This window comes from Bufo bufo, chromosome 3, assembly GCF_905171765.1.
Source record: "Bufo bufo chromosome 3, aBufBuf1.1, whole genome shotgun sequence".
Classification (NCBI taxonomy): domain Eukaryota; kingdom Metazoa; phylum Chordata; class Amphibia; order Anura; family Bufonidae; genus Bufo; species Bufo bufo.
In genome coordinates this window covers 424,343,702-424,366,018 of record NC_053391.1, presented here as the reverse complement: position 1 = coordinate 424,366,018, position 22,317 = coordinate 424,343,702, and the positions used below count along the sequence as shown (strand labels likewise).

The window sequence follows — 22,317 nt, the reverse complement described above, 5'->3', positions numbered from 1 at the left end:
GTTCTATATTTTAGTTTTTTTTGCGGGGCCACAGAATGGACATGTGGAGAGCACACAGTGTGTTGTCCGCATCTTTTACGGCCCTGTTGAAGTGAATGGGTCTGCATCCGACCCGCAAAAAATGCGTATCGGATGCTGACTAAAAATATATTTGTGTGCATGAGCCCTAACTCAGAAACGGCATAACTTGCTGTGCTCCGCTGTTTCCGTAGCTCTCATTCACGGCAGTGAGAACTATTGAAACAGCAGAGCGCTGTTTACCGGCCGGCTGGTGGGCAGGACTGTGTCACATCTCGCCTTAGTAACAACAAGATGAGACAACCCCTACAAGTCCTTTTTGTATTCACTTCAGCTAGTACGGTCACTGTTGCATTTATTAACCTATGCTAACTCGGCTCGACTGAGACCTCGAATCCCTTCTTGGCAAGTATTTTTCGCTCCATAATCAAAGGGGCTTTGCAGCCGTTGGTCATTATGTTACGCCAGTCAAATTGGGTGGTTTTTCAGCTGTACTGACAGCATTATGTGAGTACAATTCAGTACAGCTGAGGTTGGGCAGGAACACACAGCATTATAAATCATTATAATGCTGTGAGTTTGTGTCAAAGGAGCAGTGTTAAAATGTGAAGATGGAGTCTCTGATCATGTGAACTTGATTGTGTCTGATTAAATTATCTTGACCTATGAGTGCATTGAAGACTTGTGTGAAATGTTTGTTCGAGACTTTGTCCATTTTATCTGATGGAATGAACAAACAGACCTGTCTGTAATATTTGTGTCTGACAATGTTACCTTGGGATTCTGATTTATTGCGGATCTGGGAATTGGCCACTCCAAGGTCTGGAATAATAATCTATACATATATAAAGAAGGACGTATGTATGTTCAGCGATCATTCAAAAACACAACAATTGATTTCAACGAAACTTGGTATACACATCCCTTGCTACCTGGAAAGAAATCTTGTGTTTGTCTCGGCTCTCTAGGACGTACCGTTCCTGAGATATTCCCAAAAAATGACCTACATTAGCCAATACAAGCCTGCAAGTCTTTCTCTTCATATCCTAACTGCCATACACACGGTCACATGTCCCTTATCAGCCAATAGAAGCTCCCAGGCCCTTAGTCTCCACATACACAGTTTTACTCCAGGTTTCCATAACAACCCAGCCTTTTTTCTTCACTGCTGTAGGTCAGCTTTAAGGGGGCAGGGCGCTTTGGATGACACTGTTAAAGGAGTGGAGTGCTGTGGAGATGACAGTTCAGGGGGCAGGTAGGGTGGCTATTCAGGCCACCCTCAAAAGACGGACTTAAAAACCCTGCCCCCAGGTCCTGCTAAGCCATGCCCCCTCCCACTCCGCAGCCGACGGGGATGGAACAAATAAAGGTAAAAATCAACTTCTGTCAGCTGCAGGGGTTGGAGGGAGGGTGACTTTCTCCCTGCAGCTCACGCTCACACAGTGCTGCTGTCTGAGAGTGAGCTGTTCAAAATAACATCCCTGTGTCCGTCCAGGTCCTGCGCCAGACGGAGGACAGGGAGTCTGAAAGCTGGACTGTCCTGCCTAAAACCGGACCTCTGGCCACCCTAGGGGCAGGCTGCTGTGGAGGTCACAGTTAAAGGGGACGGGATGCTGTGGAGGTCACTGATAAGGGGACGGGTTGCTGTGGAGGTCACTGATAAGGGGACGGGTTGCTGTGGAGGTCACTGATAAGGGGACGGGTTGCTGTGGAGGTCACTGATAAGGGGACGGGATGCTGTGGAGGTCACTGATAAGGGGACGGGATGCTGTGGAGGTCACTGATAAGGGGACGGGATGCTGTGGAGGTCACTGATAAGGGGACGGGATGCTGTGGAGGTCACTGATAAGGGGACGGGATGCTGTGGAGGTCACTGATAAGGGGACGGGATGCTGTGGAGGTCACTGATAAGGGGACGGGATGCTGTGGAGGTCACTGATAAGGGGACGGGATGCTGTGGAGGTCACTGATAAGGGGACGGGATGCTGTGGAGGTCACTGATAAGGGGACGGGATGCTGTGGAGGTCACTGATAAGGGGACGGGATGCTGTGGAGGTCACTGTTAACAGAGACCTCCACAACACCCTGCCCCCTTTAACGGTGACCTCCACAACACCCTGCCCCCTTTAACGGTGACCTCCACAACACCCTGCCCCCTTTAACGGTGACCTCCACAACACCCTGCCCCCTTTAACGGTGACCTCCACAACACCCTGCCCCCTTTAACAGTGACCTCCACAACACCCTGCCCCCTTTAACAGTGACATCTACAGCACCCCACCCTTTAACACTGACCTCCATAGCGGACTGCCCCCTTAGCAGAGACCTCCACCAGGTGCGCCCCTTTTAAGGGGACAGGGAACTGTGGAGGTCACAGTTAAGGGGGTGGTCTGCTTTGGAGGTCAGTGTTAAAGGGAGCTGGGTGTTGTGGAGGTCACATTTTAAGGGAACAGAGCTCTGTAGAGATCACTGTTAAGGGGGCGGGTTACTGTGGAAATCACTGTTAACGAGACAGGGTACTGTGGAGGTCACTAATAAAGGGGCGGCCGCTGTGGAGGTCACTAATAAAGGGGCAGGTCGCTGTGGAGGTCACTGTTAAGGGGGATACTGTCGATATCTTTTAATGACGCACACAAACATTAAATGAAATTGATGAAATATACCCGTGCGAAGCCGGGTCCTTCTGCTAGTAACGGATAAACAAGATATACACAGTGAGTAGAGTTGAGCGAACAGAGCTTCGGATGATATATGCGAAATCGCTTTGTTCATAACTTCTGATTAATACTGTATGGAGATCCGTCTCTGTACAGTATTAGAATGTATGGGCTCCGATGAGCCGAAGTTAGTTATTCGTGAAGTTGTGCGTGACTACGTTGAATAACTTCGGTAATTGATTTTTAAAGTGAAAAACCACTTTAAAACTTGAAACCGAACTCTGCTTCGGTTCCAACTGGTACCTCTCTGTACATTATTAATCCGAAGTTATGAACAAAGCGACTTCGGATGTATGATCTGAAGCTTCCTTTGCTCATAACTAACAGTGACCGTTAGGCCTGTATTACACCAACAGATTATCTAACCAATATCTGTCCAATCAGAACAAAAGCTGGTGTGTCTAACAAAAGATCTGTGTGTGTAAACGGTCATCTGATCAAGGATTGTCAGAAAATCTGTGAGATAATCTGTTGGTGTAACACAGGCCTTAGATTGTATATTATGCTGGCTACAGTCCACTAGGGAGTGAAGCGTATAAAGCTGGTTGGCATGGGGGGGGGGGGGACATGACTTTTTGATCACTTTATGTTCAATTTTTTGGAGGGAGCAACATGACCAAAAAACCTGCAAATTGGCTATTTTTTTTCTATTACAGCAGTCACTGCATATAATAAATATTTTTATTCAGGCATTTCCGGAGATTTTATTTTTTTGTGTGTGTAAAATTGGGAAAGGAAGTGATTTGATTAGAATTTTTAATATGTTGTGCTTTTTATATTTAAAAAAAAACTAACACTTTTTTTCTTTAATGCTCTGTACTTTTTTTAAGGTGCATTTACACTGCGCTGACAAGCAGACAATATCGGGAAGGAAGTGTTCCTTCCCGACAATTGCATGCTTGCAAGTGGAGTTGAGAGCTGCCTTTACATGTAGCGATCACCTTCGCTGTATGAGGACGAGTGATGGCTACTGCTATCGCTCGGCCCCATAAAGATTCATACAGCAGGATCTTCTGGCCAGAAACGATGATTGAGGTGTTAACACAAAAGATCATTTCATCTCATGAACGAGCTATGATAAATATTTGCGGTAACATTCATTCCCAATAATCGGCCTGACAATCAGGCAGTGTAAATCGGGCACTGAACACAAACTCGCAACATTATAATGATTTATGATGTTATGAATTCCAGTCTCACCATCGAGCTACTGAGCTGTATTCACCGCCTTATGTGATAGCAGATCAGCAGTGAGACTCGAATTCACAATATCACAAACCACTATAATGTTGCGAGTTTACTTCACTAGAGCAGCATTCAGGCCAGGAAATACCGCTCACACACGGAGTGCGTTTCCCAGAATGAATACGCTTTTCTGAGACTAGCCTTAGGGAACTTGTATATGCGATCTTCTGATTGCTTGTCGCATAGACTGCTGTAGAATATGGTTGCAGTCTATGGGATTTTCACAGGCTGCCTGTCAGGCCGTGCCTTGGGCATAGCTTTTTAGGCACCTCGCTACGACAGCGCTGGTAGCCACCTCTTCCTTAGCCAATGACATCACATGACCTATTTGCATCTCAGTAAAGAGAAAACCGGCACTCCGATGAATTGCTGAATGGTTCTTTTTATTAGTCACTCATAAATTCACTGTATTTGAGTGACCAATAAAAAGAACCATTCAGCAATTCATCGGAGTGCCGGTTTTCTCTTTAGGGTACTTTCACACTAGCGTTTTTCCTTTCCGGCGCTGAGTTCCGTCCTAGTGGCTCAAATCCGGAAAATAACTGATCAGTTTTATCCCTATGCATTCGGAATAGAGAGTAATCCGTTCAGGATGCATCAGGATGTCTTCAGTTCAGTCTTTTTGACTGATCAGGCTTTTCAGAAAACCGTAGCATGTTGTATTTTTTACCTCCGACCAAAAATCCTGAACACTTTGACTGAATGCCGGATCCGGTCTTTTTCCCATTGACTTGCATTAACGCCGGATCCGGCGCCGTGTGTTCAGTCAAACCGGATCCGGCTTTTGCATGTTAAACCCGAAAAATGTGAAAAAAAAGTTAAAGTCCATAAATGGTGGATCCGTTTTTTCCAATGCATTTTTTCATTGTGATCGAAATCCTGATCAGGATTCAAATGTAATCCGTTTTCACACGTTTTTCCAGATCCGGCGGGCAGTTCCGGTGTCAGAATTGAACGCCGGATTTAAACAACGCTATTGTGTGAAAGTAGCCTTACTGGTTTGTCTGGAATGACACCCGCTGACCGAGCACCCACATTGTAACGCAGTGCCGCCCGACATCTTCGCATAACTATTTGCAGCTCAGTCCCATTCAAGTGAATGAGCCTGGGCTGCTATTCCAAGCACTGCCACTATACAGTATACGGTGCTGTGCTTGGTCAGCTTTGAGGAGGCTGCAGTGGTCACCAGAGCACCACAGCTTCTTCAAACAGCTGATCGGTGGGGGTCTCGGGTTGTTGGTACCCCACCCATCAGATATTGAGTTCCTAGAAAACCCCTTTAACTGCTCATTTGCGCATGGATTACAGATAACTTTTCTTCAGAATAAGGGTCCATTCACACGTCCGTAAGTGTTTTGCAGATCCGCAAATTGCGGTTCCGCAAAACACGGACACCTGCAATGTGCAATCCGCAATTTGCGGATCCGCACTTCAGACACTATAATAGAAAATGCCTTTTCTGGTCCGCAATTGCGGACAAGAATAGGACATGTTCTATTTTTTCCAGGAACGAAATTGCGCATCCGCATTTTCGGATCCCGAAAATGCGGATGCGGATCCAGGAAATGTGGATTTGCATATGTTCCAGCCACATTGAAAGTGAATGGGTCCGCAAATTGCGGAATGAATGCGGACCCAAATTACGGACGTGTAAGGCCTCATGCACATGACAGTATTTTTTCACGGTCTGCAAAACGGGGTTCTGTTGTTCCGTGATCTGTTTCCGTGTGTCTTCCTTGATTTTTGGAGGATCACCAGACATGAAAAGTGAAAAAAAAATCTAAGTCAAGTTTGCCTTGAAAATGATAGGAAAAAAACGGACACGGATCACGGACGCAGATGACAATCTTGTGTGTCTCCGTGTTTTTTCACGGAACCATTGACTTGAATGGGTCCGCGATCCGTTGTCAGTGAAAAAAATAGGACAGGTCATATTTTTTGGACGGACTGGAAACGCAGATCACGGACGCGGATGACAAACGGTGTATTTTCGGAGTTTTCAACGGACCCATTGAAAGTCAATGGGTCCGCAGAAAATCACGGAAAACGGAACAACGGACACGGAACACAACAACGGTCGTGTGCATGAGGCCTAAAGCAGACGATCAGTAAGTTAAAGGTATCATTGCATTGATTTCAGCTAGCCCTACAACGCAGTGTGCCTGATTTTTAACAGTGGATTTCCTGGTGACAGACTCCATTTAAAGGGTGTTTTCTGGTGACTGAAATGAATGAGTGCAATGATGACATTCTGTCCACGGCGACATCATTATGGCCAATGATTGGCTACCACAGTCACCTGATTCTCTTATGTTGAGATCTAATCCTTGCTTTGATCCAGAGAGATTTACAAGAATCTCCTAAACCTGATGTCAGAGGTGTCTGATTTACTGTTATATTCCTATTGATTTTGTTTTTAAAAAGGGCAAATCATGACCTCCTTGCTTTCCTATTTAGAAACTGTTGGGGTCATTTATCAAACTGGGGTAAAGTAGAACTGTGAAAAATGAAAGGTGGAATCCGATTGGTTGTTATGGGCAACTAAGCCAGTTCTACTTTACACCAGTTTGATAGATGACCCCAAGTGTATTTGCCAGCTCGTGATACTATAATGTCATGCTCAAAAACATCTTAAAGCATAAGTCCTCATTCACACAGGGGGTTTTCTGGCTGGTAATTTAAGAGTACTTTCACACTAGCGATTTTCTTTTCCGGCACTGAGTTCCATCCTGGGGGCTCTATACCGGAAAAGAACTGATCAGTTTTATCTCCATGCATTCTGAATGGAGAGAAATCCATGCATCAGGATGTCTTCATTTCGGTCATTTTGACTGTTCAGGACGGAGAGAATACCGTAGCATGCTGCGGTTTTATCTCCGGCCAAATAAAAAGGAACACGTGCCTGAATGCCGGATCTGGCATTTTTTTTCATAGGAATGTATTAGTGCCGGATCCAGCATTCAAAATACCGCAATGCTGGATCCGTCCTTCCGGTCTATGCATGCGCAGACCAATAAAAATTTGAAAAATATATAAACTGATCCGTTTCTCCGGATGACAAACAGACAGACGGATCCGTTCTTGCAATGCATTTGTAAGACCAATCCGGATCCATCTACAAATGCTTTCCGTTTGTATGCAGATTGCGGCGACAGAACTGCTTGCCGGATCACTCTGCCGCAAGTGTGAAAGTACCCTTAAAAAAAAAATAATAATAATAAAAAAAAAAAAAAATACACTATATATATATATATATATATATATATATATATATATATATATAGATATATAGTGTATGTTTAGAATGGCGTAAGAAAATGAATGAAGCAATTCTCCACTGATCCCCTGGTGCTCCTGTTCATCTGCTTTCTAAGTCCTCCCTGCTGGTCTCCAGTTTATAGTCCCTCTGGACAAGCAGTGGCATTAGTCACTAATTAGTCAGTGGTTTGCTGAGTGGGCATTTCCTGTGTGTCAAGAGGTATCTGGCTGTAGAGACCAATGCGAGTTCCAAGAATCCTCTGAACGGGAACGGCAGGAGATCGGGGAGTATTGTTTCTTCTGTTTTCTTGTGCCATTTATCGACTGGACAAACCTTATCCAACCCAGCCACGTTCTGTTGTGCGAATAACTAATCAAAAACGTGTTTTTTTTTCAGCCATTAGTTGTCCTTAATGTGCAGTTTATGGTACGATCAGCTGGTATAAAGTGTTTTTGACGTTTTTTGCAGGGTGTCTGATCTTATTGTCGCTTTCTGGCATCATGGCCATGTTAGGTGCTTGCAGTCCTTGCTGTGTATGGCGTTCCTCTTCATCAGAGCAGGAGCGATGTCCGTAATATCCCCCATAATTATGGGCAGTGTTCAGTTGTGAAATCTTTTCCTTGTCTGGCTGATGTGTCATATGACTGGAGCATGAAAACAAGGCTGTCGTGGTTCCAGGTCCCGTACTGGTTGTCAGCTGGTTATTTTCCATGAAGCCTTTAGCGCTTTAACAGTCTTGTTTCATTGTGGATTGTGTTATTTTTCTTCCTCCTTTCACCTTGGGGTGTGATTATGAACTACTTTCTTAATATTTCTATTAACAAAAATATCCCCTGAATATATGAACTTTGACTCCCTACACACATGAATGTGCTCTGGCTTTTTTTATTATTTTCATTTGTTTTTATTTATTTTTTATACACAAAAAAAATTGAAAAAAAAAAAAACACCATAGAAACTGCTCACTTTATTCCATACTGCATGCAGATTTTGTGGTGACTGTGAACCACAATTTTTTTCCTCCCATAGAGGAGCTGTCGTAATTCAAGGGAAAAAAAACGCCAAAATATTCAGCATGCTGCGTTTTCTCAAAAAATACCAGAACCAAAAAACTATCCAATTAACATAAAATGCTGGTAGCAAAAAAGCGTGTGTAGTGTAGTGTGTCATGAATAACTACATGTGAATTCCCCTTGCAGATCTGCAATACACCCGGCCGCCCCCCCCTTCATTCTTGTCCGCAATTGCAGACAAGAATAGGACATGCTCTATTTTCTTGCGGACCAGAAGATCGGGGGCGCGCTCCGGAAATGCGGAGAGCACAAAGTGTGCTTTCCGCATCTTTTCTGGCCCCATAGAGAATGAATGGGTCCGCACCCATTCCGGATAATTGTGGAATGGATGCGGACCCGTTCTACGGACGTGTGAATGGACCCTAAAGCTGGGTTTCTGCTTCCAGGTTTTGTAAGCTGTTTTTAAAGACAAAGCCAAGAACTGGTCATCAGTTCATAAAAAACCCTGAACAGATTGTAAGCCCTCATGGGCAGGGCCCTCTCTCCTTCTGTACCAGTCTGTAACTCGTCTTGTTTATGCTTAGTGCAATTGTCTGTATTATGTATGTGCGCCTCTTATCATATGTACAGCGCTATGGAATGAATGACTCTTTAATTATAATAATAATATGGAAACTCGCATAAAGACAACCTTTGTCCATATGCCCTGTTGGTGGAGACCCAGTGGTAGGACCCCACCGGTCTAATAGTTATCCCTTATCCTTTGGATTGGGGGTAACTTTATATATCCAGATGAAAGCTTCAGGCCTCTTTCACATGACCGTTTATTTATTTTTTTCCTCATACGGACCCATTCATTTCAATGGTTCTACAAAAAAAACGGAATGTACTCTGTATGCATTCTATTTTCGTTCCGTTGAAAGATAGAACATGTCCTATTGTTGCCCACAAATCGCGTTCCGTGGCTCCTTCCAAGTCAATGGGTTCGCAAAAAAAGGAACACATACGGAAATGCATCCATATGTCTTCCGTATTCGTTCTGTTTTTGTGGAACCATCTATTGAAAATGTTATACCCAGCCCCATTTTTTCTATGTGATTACTGTATACCAGGGCTCGACAAATCCCAGGTCGTCATGGCGATCAGGAATTTTGTCCTGGCGCCTGGGTATTTGCCCCTGCTTGAAAATAGGCCCAGCACACCAGCAGCTGGGCGCAGCCACTGGAGGGTCAAGACCGCGAGGCTAACAATGTGACAGGCGGTGCACATGACGGGTTAAGCCGAATGACATCACTCCCTCTCCCCGCTGGCTGTCGGTATCAGCTGGCCGCGGAGTGATACACGACATGTACGTGGCAGCGCTCACTTGCCCGCTAGGCGCTCTCCACCGCACGCCTCATGTCCCGGGAGCGGCGCAGGTGACAACGGCAGGGTTTCCGTTTTCCTGTACAAAGACTCTTCCAGCGTTTCCCGGAGAGGAGCCGCCTCATCACCGTAAAGCCTCATGCACACGTCCGTGGAACACGGTTGCTATGACGCCGTGCGCTTCCTGCTGTCGCCGCAGTACAGTAATACACTGGTATAGATCATATGGTCGTGTGAAAGAGGCCACAGAATGATTTTCCTGGCTGCAGCATTGTAGTAAAGGGGTTTTCCTCAGCCATTTAAAAAATAAAACCCCTTGACTTCATTTGATGCAAGGATGGTTGCATTTACAGTTATGAACTATTCGTATTCTAGGGAGAGCTTGCACTGAAATACACAGTAATGTATTATATTTCTTTTCTGCGACTAAATATTTTACTAGAGGTGCACCGAAATTCCGGCAGCCGAAAATATCGGCCGAAAATGCACCTAATCCACTTCGGCCGATATTGTTACATATCGGCCGAAAATATGGGGTGTGGGATTAGTCACCCACCATCTGCGGGCGGGCGCCGGCCGGGCGGTTTACTTTGTCACTGCATCTTTATTTTACCTTACAATCGTGACGCTCCAGTAACTAACAACTCTGCAGGCAGAGCGGAGGCCGGCGTAACGTCACTTACTCACGTGACGCGCCTGCTCCGCCTCCTTCATTCATAAAGTGGGCGGAGCAGGTGCGTCACGTGAGTAAGTGACGTTACGCCGCCCTCCGCTCTGCCTGCAGAGTTGTTACCGGAGCGTCACGATTGTAAAGGTAAAATAAAGATGCAGTGAGTGATTAGTCTGCTGTGAGCAGCAGGGCCGGGGCTGTTATGGGTAGGGGGATCGGTCTATGGCACTGCTATGGGGAGGGGGGATCTGTGCACTGCTATGGGGAGGGGGGATCTGTGCACTGCTATGGGGAGGGGGGATCTGTGCACTGCTATGGGGAGGGGGGATCTGTGCACTGCTATGGGGAGGGGGGATCTGTGCACTGCTATGGGGAGGGGGGATCTGTGCACTGCTATGGGGAGGGGGGATCTGTGCACTGCTATGGGGAGGGGGGATCTGTGCACTGCTATGGGGAGGGGGGATCTGTGCACTGCTATGGGGAGGGGGGATCTGTGCACTGCTATGGGGAGGGGGGATCTGTGCACTGCTATGGGGAGGGGGGATCTGTGCACTGTTATGCCCATAACAGTGCACATATCCCCTTTCCATAACAGTGCACAGATCCCCCTCTCCATAACAGTGCACAGATCCCCCTCTCCATAACAGCGCCACCCACAGGTCCCCCTCTCCATAACAGCGCCACCCACAGATCCCCCTCTCCATAACAGCGCCACCCACAGATCCCCCTCTCCATAACAGCGCCACCCACAGATCCCCCTCTCCATAACAGCGCCACCCACAGATCCCCCTCTCCATAACAGCGCCACCCACAGATCCCCCTCTCCATAACAGCGCCACCCACAGATCCCCCTCTCCATAACAGCGCCACCCACAGATCCCCCTCTCCATAACAGCGCCACCCACAGATCCCCCTCTCCATAACAGCGCCACCCACAGATCCCCCTCTCCATAACAGCGCCACCCACAGATGAATTTCATTCATGAAAAAGAATCATTAATAAAATCATTAAAAAGTATTTTAAAAGTATTTGGGCAAAAAGGCAGTTTCGGTTTTCGGTCAAGGGCATCCTGAATTTTCGGTTTCGGACCAGAATTTTCATTTCGGTGCACCCCTATATTTTACTGATGTGTTCATTAAAGGGAACCGGTCATCAACTTTACGCTGCCCATACTAACGGTAGAATAAAGTAGAGACAGGTGAGTTGATTTCAGCGGCCTGTCATTTATAAGTTAAATGTACGGTAAGTGGTTGCCGAGAACCAACATCACAATCATTACAGACTGGGCCTGGAAAAGAGTCCCGGCCACCTGAGAAGAGTCCTGGTTATTCATGAATTCCTGCTCTCCTGCCCACCTGCTGATGACTGATCTTCTACCTAGTTTTCTCCCTTTCTCTCTAGGAGACAACTGCCAATCATCAGCAGATGGGTGAGAGAGCAGGAGATTATAATAACCAGGACTCTTCTCAGGTAGATCTGACTCTTCTCAAGGCCTGGGCTGCAATGATTATGATGCTGGTTCTCAGAAACCACTTACTTTTAGCTCATGAATGACACACCGCTGACATCAGCATTTCTGTCACTATCTTATGCTGCTCTCAGCTTGTCTCACTTCAGTAAGTTGCATTTATCATGTAGAGAAAGTTAAAGGGTTTCTGTCACCAGATTTAACCCTATTAAACTGGCTGACATTAGCGATGTGCTAATGTCAGCAGACCCTAAATCTACTATTCTTATGCTTACTGATAGCCCCCTTACTGCACAATTTTAACTTTTATGATATGCAAATTGGCCTCTAGGAGCAGGGGGGTTGCCATCCTTGATTGTGCTGGATAAATCTCACGCCTGCGCAGTGATGTTTACCGGGCCGGCAGGAGGAGACTAGCGCTGCCTGGCCGTGTCAATCAAGGATGGCAGGGCGTGACATGAGCTAGGAGAACCGAGCCTCTAGGTGCAGGAGCAACGCCCCCCCCGCTCCTAGAGGCTAATTTGCATATCGTAAAAGTTAAAATTGTGCAGTAAGGGAGCTATCAGTAAGCATAAGAATAGTAGATTTAGGACCTGCTGACATTAGCACATCGCTTATATCAGCCAGTTTAATAGGGTTAAATCTGGTGACAGAAACCCTTTAATACAAGACACTTACTAATGTACTGTGATTGTCCATATTGCTTCCTTTGCTGGCTGTATTCATTTTTCCATAACATTATACACTGCTCGTTTCCATGGTTACATATGTTAATATGGCATTCGCTTTTTTTTTATGACTTGAAGAGACTGACTGTAATTCTTGTTAACCAATTGCGCTTACATTTTCATTTTTTTTTTCTTCTTTTAGTTCCTGAGTGATGTCAGACAGTGAAGCTGGGAGGTATGAACACAACTTTACTATAGTTTTATTCCTAAACCTTGTATTGATTGCGAACACCTTTTGGGAGATGGGTGGGATTTGGTTTAAGTGCTATGAACACCTTCCTCCATGGTATGTTCACATGGCTAAAATCCACAGCAGAAAAATCACTAGCTGAAAACCCGTTGTTTTTGGTGACAGATTTCTAATTTGGTGGTGGTTTTAGAGAAGTTTTTACAAGAGTTTTAGAAGAGGTTTTCCAGCTTCCCCATTGACCTCGATTAAATCCACAATCAATTTCAACAGTTTCACCTTTGACTTAGGCCTTTTGCACATGACCGTATGGCTTTTTCAGTATTTTGCGGTCCGCAAAATACGGATCCGCAAAAAAAAAGGGGATGACGTCCGCGGGCATTCCGTTTTTTGCGGAAAGGAATAGCTGTCCCCTGATAGAACAGTCCTATCCTTGTCCGTTATGCGGACAATAATAGGACATGTTCTATCTTTGAACGGAAATGGAAGGCATACGGAGTACCTTCCTTTTTTCCTTTTTTTTTTTTGCGAAGCCATTGAAATGAATGGTTCCGTATACGGAAAGCAAAAAACGGAACATAAACGGGAAAATAAACGTCCGTGTGCAAGAGGCCTTAAGGGGACTTGGGGGGTCATTTATGAAGCTGAAATATGCCTATATTAGGCGTATTTCAGGTGCAGATTATGGAGTAACTGTTAGTTGCATCGGAATCTGCGACTTTTCCCCGCTCTCGCCGGGTCTAAAAAAAAAGTGCACGTGGTGGGGAGGGGGACGGGTCGGCAGGCCTGTCTCATTTGCCATTTTTTTTTTTTTATACGCCTGCTTTAGGTGTAAAGAAAAAAAAAAGTCTGAATTGTATAAGATTGTGCAGAAGAGCTCAGAGAGCGACTTGAGAACAAGCCATCAGACAGCTGCTGTTGGAGAAGCCAAACTGCAAATTTTATAGTAATCTATTGAAAAAAAATAGTTTTAGGCCCAAATCTGTGTAAATCAATAAAAAGGTGGCTTAGAATGTGTCCATAGACTTTAAAAACAGGGGATCTCCTAACTGGTCCTTCATTGTGTGCTTTTACTACTGCAAGCTGCTTCCTAGTCAGAAAAACTATGAATGCAGGGCAGCGGCCCTCTGTGGGCACCTGCGCCCTGGAAATAGTCTATGGTGTACCAATATGCCTTAGACTATTCCTGCCACTCATCAGCGCAGACTCTTGAGAGTTTAGATATGCCAGGTGGATTTATTGTGACTCATACACTTTAAACTAAAGTAGGTGCCAGCAACATTTGCAATAATAAGCAAGTAAATGATTCTGCTGGTAAAATTACAAGGTACTGCCCCAGTCGGGCGTTAATTGCTCAGTTTTAATGAAAATAATGTTGCGCTGTGAGTCATATGGAGAGTTGCGATGTTTCAAGGCATTTCGGTCATGTGAGACCTTTATCAATAGATTGCAGGTAGCGTAGTGGAGAGCGGGACGGTTGCACGGCAGAGAAAGCAGGGATCTCCCTGCTTTCTCTGCCGTGCAGCCATCCCGCGCTACGCTACCTGCGATCTCTTGATAAAGGTCTCACATGACCGAAATGTCTTGAAACATCGCAACTCTCCATATGACTCACAGCGCAACATTATTTTCATTAAAACTGAGCAATTAACGCCCGACTGGGGCAGTACCTTGTAATTTTACCAGCAGAATCATTTACTTGCTTATTATTGCAAATGTTGCTGGCACCTACTTCAGTTTAAAGTGTATGAGTCACAATAAATCCACCTGGCATATCTAAACTCTTAAGTGTGCGTGGTTTTCTCTACAAATATACACAGGTTCTGCCGTATACCACAGCACCTCGCCCTCCAACCAGGAGTGCAAGTTGCTCCCCCCTACGCCATTCATCAGCGCAGGGCGTACTATGTACAGCACAGGCAGCGCACTGAATGTAGGCAGGATATTATAGCTAAATGATAAAGTACATGGGAGATATACTATATGGGACTGTAGTACTCAGGGTAAATTGTTGTGTTGGCACTTTGTGATAAATAAGTGGTGTTTGGGCACTCTGTCTCTTAACCACTTAAGGACCACAGGTTTATACCCCCCTAAAGACCAGGCCCTTTTTTACAAATCGGCACTACACTACTTTCACCGTTTATTGCTCGGTCATGCAACTTACCACCCAAATGAATTTTACCTCCTTTTCTTCTCACTAATAGAGCTTTCATTTGGTGGTATTTCATTGCTGCTGACATTTTTACTTTTTTTGTTATTAATCGAAATTTAACGATTTTTTTGCAAAAAAATGACATTTTTCACTTTCAGTTGTAAAATTTTGCAAAAAAAACGAGATCCATATAGAAATTTTGCTCTAAATTTATAGTTCTACATGTCTTTGATAAAAAAAAAATGTTTGGGTAAAAAAAAAATGGTTTGGGTAAAAGTTATAGCGTTTACAAACTATGGTACAAAAATGTGAATTTCCGCTTTTTGAAGCAGCTCTGACTTTCTGAGCACCTGTCATGTTTCCTGAGGTTCTACAATGCCCAGACAGTACAAACACCCCACAAATGACCCCATTTCGGAAAGTACACACCCTAAGGTATTCGCTGATGGGCATAGTGAGTTCATAGAACTTTTTATTTTTTGTCACAAGTTAGCGGAAAATGATGATTTTTTTTTATTTTATTTTTTTTCCTACAAAGTCTCATATTCCACTAACTTGTGACAAAAAATAAAAACTTCCATGAACTCATTATGCCCATCACGAAATACCTTGGGGTCTCTTCTTTCCAAAATGGGGTCACTTGTGGGGTAGTTATACTGCCCTGGCATTCTAGGGGCCCAAATGTGTGGTAAGGAGTTTGAAATCAAATTCTGTAAAAAATGACCAGTGAAATCCGAAAGGTGCTCTTTGGAATATGGGCCCCTTTGCCCACCTAGGCTGCAAAAAAGTGTCACACATCTGGTATCTACGTACTCAGGAGAAGTTGAGGAATGTGTTTTGGGGTGTCATTTTACATATACCCATGCTGGGTGAGATAAATATCTTGGTCAAATGCCAACTTTGTATAAAAAAATGGGAAAAGTTGTCTTTTGCCAAGATATTTCTCTCACCCAGCATGGGTATATGTAAAATGACACCCCAAAACACATTCCCCACCTTCTCCTGAGTACGGAGATACCAGATGTGTGACACTTTTTTGCAGCCTAGGTGGGCAAAGGGGCCCATATTCCAAAGAGCACCTTTCGGATTTCACTCGTCATTTTTTACAGAATTTGATTTCAAACTCCTTACCACACATTTGGGCCCCTAGAATGCCAGGGCAGTATAACTACCCCACAAGTGACCCCATTTTGGAAAGAAGACACCCCAAGGTATTCCGTGAGGGGCATGGCAAGTTCCTAGAATTTTTTATTTTTTGTCACAAGTTAGTGGAAAATGATGATTTTTTTTTTTTTTTTTTTTTTCATACAAAGTCTCATATTCCACTAACTTGTGACAAAAAATAAAAACTTCCATGAACTCACTATGCCCATCAGCGAATACCTTGGGGTCTCTTCTTTCCAAAATGGGGTCACTTGTGGGGTAGTTATACTGCCCTGGCATTCTAGGGGCCCGAATGTGTGGTAAGGAGTTTGAAATCAAATTCTGTAAAAAATGACCTGTGAAATCCGAAAGGTGCTCTTTGGAATATGGGCCCCTTTGCCCACCTAGGCTGCAAAAAAGTGTCACACATCTGGTATCTCTGTATTCAGGAGAAGTTGAGGAATGTGTTTTGGGGTGTCTTTTTACATATACCCATGCTGGGTGAGATAAATATCTTGGTCAAATGCCAACTTTGTATAAAAAAATGGGAAAAGTTGTCTTTTGCCAAGATATTTCTCTCACCCAGCAGGGGTATATGTAAAATGACACCCCAAAACACATTCCCCACCTTCTCCTGAGTACGGGGATACCAGATGTGTGACACTTTTTTGCAGCCTAGGTGGGCAAAGGGGCCCATATTCCAAAGAGCACCTTTCGGATTTCACAGGTCATTTTTTACAGAATTTGATTTCAAACTCCTTACCACACATTTGGGCCCCTAGAATGCCAGGGCAGTATAACTACCCCACAAGTGACCCCATTTTGGAAAGAAGAGACCCCAAGGTATTCGCTGATGGGCATAGTGAGTTCATGGAAGTTTTTATTTTTTGTCACAAGTTAGTGGAATATGAGACTTTGTATGAAAAAAAAAAAAAAAAAAAAATCTGCATTTTCCACTAACTTGTGACAAAAAATAAAAAATTCTAGGAACTTGCCATGCCCCTCACGGAATACCTTGGGGTGTCTTCTTTCCAAAATGGGGTCACTTGTGGGGTAGTTATACTGCCCTGGCATTTTCCAGGGGCCCTAATGTGTGGTAAGTAGGTAAATGACCTGTGAAATCCTAAAGGTGCTCTTTGGAATATGGGCCCCTTTGCCCACCTAGGCTGCAAAAAAGTGTCACACATGTGGTATCGCCGTATTCAGGAGAAGTTGGGGAATGTGTTTTGGGGTGTCATTTTACATATACCCTTGCTGGGTGAGAGAAATATCTTGGCAAAAGACAACTTTTCCCATTTTTTTATACAAAGTTGGCATTTGACCAAGATATTTCTCTCACCCAGCATGGGTATATGTAAAATGACACCCCAAAACACATTCCCCAACTTCTCCTGAGTACGGCGATACCAGATGTGTGACACTTTATTGCAGCCTAGATGCGCAAAGGTGCCCAAATTCCTTTTAGGAGGGCATTTTTAGACATTTGGATACCAGACTTCTTCTCACGCTTTGGGGCCCCTAGAATGCCAGGGCAGTATAAATACCCCACATGTGACCCCATTTTGGAAAGAAGACACCCCAAGGTATTCAATGAGGGGCATGGCGAGTTCATAGAAATTTTTTTTTTTTGGCACAAGTTAGCGGAAATTGATATTTTTAATTTTTTTCTCACAAAGTCTCCCTTTCCGCTAACTTGGGACAAAAATTTCAATCTTTCATGGACTCAATATGCCCCTCACGGAATACCTGGGGGTGTCTTCTTTCCGAAATGGGGTCACATGTGGGGTATTTATACTGCCCTGGCATTCTAGGGGCCCTAAAGCGTGAGAAGAAGTCTGGAATATAAATGTCTAAAAAATTTTACGCATTTGGTTTCCGTGAGGGGTATGGTGAGTTCATGTGAGATTTCATTTTTTGACACAAGTTAGTGGAATATGAGACTTTGTAAGAAAAAAAAAATAATAATTCCGCTAACTTGGGCCAAAAAAATGTCTGAATGGAGCCTTACAGAGGGGTGATCAATGACAGGGGGGTGATCAATGACAGGGGGGGTGATCAATGACAGGGGGGGTAATCAATGACAGGGGGGGGATCAATGACAGGGGGGGTGATCAATGACAGGGGGGGTGATCAATGACAGGGGGGGTGATCAATGACAGGGGGGGTGATCAATGACAGGGGGGGTGATCAATGACAGGGGGGGTGATCAATGACAGGGGGGGTGATCAATGACAGGGGGGGTGATCAATGACAGGGGGGTGATCAATGACAGGGGGGGTGATCAATGACAGGGGGGTGATCAATGACAGGGGGGTGATCAGGGAGTCAATATGGGGTGATAACCACAGTCATTGATCACGCCCGTGTAAGGCTTCATTCAGACGTCCGTATGCGTTTTGCGGATCCGATCCATCTATCAGTGCATCCGTAAAAATCATGCGGACATCTGAATGGAGCTTTACAGGGGGGTAATCAATGACAGGGGGGTGATCAGGGAGTCTATATGGGGTGATCACCACAGTCATTGATCACGCCCCTGTAAGGCTTCATTCAGACGTCCGGATGCGTTTTGCGGATCCGATCCATCTATCAGTGGATCCGTAAAAATCATGCGGACATCTGAATGGAGCTTTACAGGGGGGTAATCAATGACAGGGGGGTAATCAATGACAGGGGGGTGATCAGGGAGTCTATATGGGGTGATCACCACAGTCATTGATCACGCCCCTGTAAGGCTTCATTCAGACGTCCGGATGCGTTTTGCGGATCCGATCCATCTATCAGTGGATCCGTAAAAATCATGCGGACATCTGAATGGAGCTTTACAGGGGGGTAATCAATGACAGGGGGGTGATCAGGGAGTCTATATGGGGTGATCACCACAGTCATTGATCATGCCCCTGTAAGGCTTCATTCAGACGTCCGGATGCGTTTTGCGGATCCGATCCATCTATCAGTGGATCCGTAAAAATCATGCGGACATCTGAATGGAGCTTTACAGGGGGGTGATCAATGACAGGGGTGTAATCAATGACAGGGGGGTGATCAGGGAGTCTATATGGGGTGATAACCACAGTCATTGATCACGCCCCTGTAAGGCTTCATTCAGACGTCCGGATGCGTTTTGCGGATCCGATCCATCTATCAGTGCATCCGTAAAAATCATGCGGACATCTGAATGGAGCTTTACAGGGGGGTAATCAATGACAGGGGGGTGATCACCACAGTCATTGATCATGCCCCTGTAAGGCTTCATTCAGACGTCTGTATGCGTTTTGCGGATCCGATCCATCTATCAGTGCATCCGTAAAAATCATGCGGACATCTGAATGGAGCTTTACAGGGGGGTGATCAATGACAGGGGTGTAATCAATGACAGGGGGGTGATCAGGGAGTCTATATGGGGTGATCACCACAATCATTGATCATGCCCCTGTAAGGCTTCATTCAGACGTCCGGATGCGTTTTGCGGATCCGATCCATCTATCAGTGCATCCGTAAAAATCATGCGGACATCTGAATGGAGCTTTACAGGGGGGTGATCAGGGAGTCTATATGGGGTGATCACCACAGTCATTGATCATGCCCCTGTAAGGCTTCATTCAGACGTCCGGATGCGTTTTGCGGATCCGATCCATCTATCAGTGGATCCGTAAAAATCATGCGGACGTCTGAATGGAGCTTTACAGGGGGGTAATCAATGACAGGGGGGTAATCAATGACAGGGGGGTGATCAGGGAGTCTATATGGGGTGATCACCACAGTCATTGATCACGCCCCTGTAAGGCTTCATTCAGACGTCCGGATGCGTTTTGCGGATCCGATCCATCTATCAGTGGATCCGTAAAAATCATGCGGACGTCTGAATGGAGCTTTACAGGGGGGTGATCAATGACAGGGGGGTAATCAATGACAGGGGGTGATCAGGGAGTCTATATGGGGTGATCAGGGGTGATCAGGGGCTAATAAGGGGTTAATAAGTGACGGGGGGGGGGTGTAGTGTAGTGTAGTGGTGCTTGGTGCTACTTTACTGAGCTACCTGTGTCCTCTGGTGGTCGATCCAAACAAAGGGGACCACCAGAGGACCAGGTAGCAGGTATATTAGACGCTGTTATCAAAACAGCGTCTAATATACCTGTTAGGGGTTAAAAAAAACACATCTCCAGCCTGCCAGCGAACGATCGCCGCTGGCAGGCTGGAGATCAACTCTCTTACCTTCCGTTCCTGTGAGCGCGCGCGCCTGTGTGCGCGCGTTCACAGGAAATCTCGGCTCACGCGAGATGACGCCTATTGGCGTTAGCGTAGCCTGGGGGAGCCGCCGCAATGACGCCTTTCGGCGTTACAGTTGCGGGAAGTGGTTAAAGGTTCACCATCACTGTTAGGCCGAATGCACACGGCCGTGTTCCGCGGCCGAGAGCGGTCCGTGGTATGCTGGGCTGGATTCCTGTTCAGAGCAGGAGCGCAAGGTGTCATTGGTTGCTATGACGCCGTGCGCTTCATGTCGCCGCTGCACTACAGTAATACACTATACTGCTACTGTGTAGCTTTTATCCACCATAGGCATTAGCCGAAGCCTAAAAGAGGACACGGGGGAACTTGAGATACAGGTTGAGAATCTACTGTGCATCTAGAAGCAGATGATTACTGTGGTGCAGTGTGTTGGCTACATATTGTATACTATTTGATACAATCAGTACGGATGTTGCACAAGACCAGGGCGTTGTCCTGATTAGATCACCAACAATTTCTTAACTGGTTCTCCATGAATTTTCATACTAAACGAATCCATTTGTTTTTTTTCTCTCTCCCTAGAACACCATATTGAAGACCTAAAATTAGTATAGCTTTCACAATGGCATCAAAGTCTTCCTTACTGAAAGTAATACTTTTGGGAGATGGAGGTGTGGGAAAGAGTTCTCTGATGAATCGATACGTTACCAACAAGTTTGACACTCAGCTGTTTCACACAATAGGCGTTGAGTTCTTGAACAAGGAGCTTGAAGTGGACAATCACATGGTCACCATGCAGATCTGGGACACTGCAGGTCAGGAACGGTTCAGGAGCTTGAGGACCCCTTTTTACAGGGGATCTGACTGTTGTCTACTAACATTTAGTGTAGATGACTTGCAGAGCTTTCAGAACTTAAACAACTGGAAGAAAGAATTCATCTACTATGCAGATGTCAAAGACCCAGACAGTTTTCCGTTTGTGGTTTTGGGAAACAAAGTTGACATCAGTGAACGTCAAGTGTCCATGGAAGAAGCTCAGGCTTGGTGCAGAGACAATGGGAACCATCCATATTTTGAGACCAGCGCAAAAGATGCCATCAATGTGGCAGCAGCATTTGAAGAAGCTGTCCGAAGGGTTTTGGCTATTGAAGACAGATCGGACCAACTGATGCACAACGATACAGTAAATCTACATAGAAAACCCAAGTCCAGCTCGTCATGCTGTTGACGCACAATAGGTATTGCGCCTGGTGGAGCCATTCATCCTGCAAGGCATGCTCAAAAAGAAGCAAACCAGGATATCACACTGGAGATTCATTAATAAGTCGATTAAAACCACTTTTCTGGAGAAGCCGTAGACCTAATACGAGCTATCACTCATGGTGGGAGGAAATATATCACAGATGCTATGCCGCTTACTCCGAATAATATGTGTATTAATGTAACTAACAAGTCTTATTGTAAATGCGCGAGACACGTCTCCTAAAGGTTACACCTCATGTCCCCATTTATTTATGTGCAGTCATAACCGTAGGTTATATTGGCAGCATACCGTTCACATGACATTTAGAAACTCCTCTGCCGTCTGTTTTCAGCTCTGTATACTTACCTGCTGGACCCTTATGTTTAACTTGCTATTGGCGGAAAAGTCCACCATTTGGTACTGTAACCTCCGTTTTGTATATTGGTGTCATAGAGGTTAATTTACTAACACCTTTTGATATGGTCTACTTATATCAGAAACCTGCACAAGTTACATTATCCGCACCTCTGTGAAGAGATGGTTGTAGCCGTAAACTGCTGGGCAGCCGCGTGGAATCTGCCTCCCATCATCTACCATGGGAGGTCGCTGAGTACGCCAAGAAAGGACAATGGGAGGCAGTTTCTGTGCAATATCTTGCAGGGTCCAGGAGGTTCTGTTCTATGCTGCAGTTTGCCCTTTCGTTTAGCGACTTGTAAAGTTCAGCAGGCAGCAGTATAGATCTGAGCGCCCTGGAATCATGTTAGTATGACTTAAGGCCCCTTTACACTACTCAATTGAGTAGACTATTGTCAGGAATCGCCTGCTCGTCAGTGGAGGAGAAGGCTGCGTTTACATGGAGCCTTCTCCTCCCCAGT

The 22,317-nt window shown here is 45.3% G+C and overlaps 1 protein-coding gene across 1 annotated transcript in view; it reads left to right on the top strand.

Moving 5' to 3' along the window:
• RAB9A (RAB9A, member RAS oncogene family) overlaps positions 1-22,000 on the top strand; it is a 36,647-nt gene extending 14,647 nt beyond the window's left edge. The window contains exons 2-3 of the mRNA XM_040424976.1: positions 12,627-12,659; positions 20,782-22,000. Of these exons, the coding sequence (XP_040280910.1) occupies positions 20,822-21,427 (606 nt within the window). The 5' untranslated portion in view covers positions 12,627-12,659; positions 20,782-20,821 and the 3' untranslated portion in view covers positions 21,428-22,000. The remainder of the gene's footprint in view (positions 1-12,626; positions 12,660-20,781) is intronic.
• Positions 22,001-22,317: the final 317 nt, after the last annotated feature.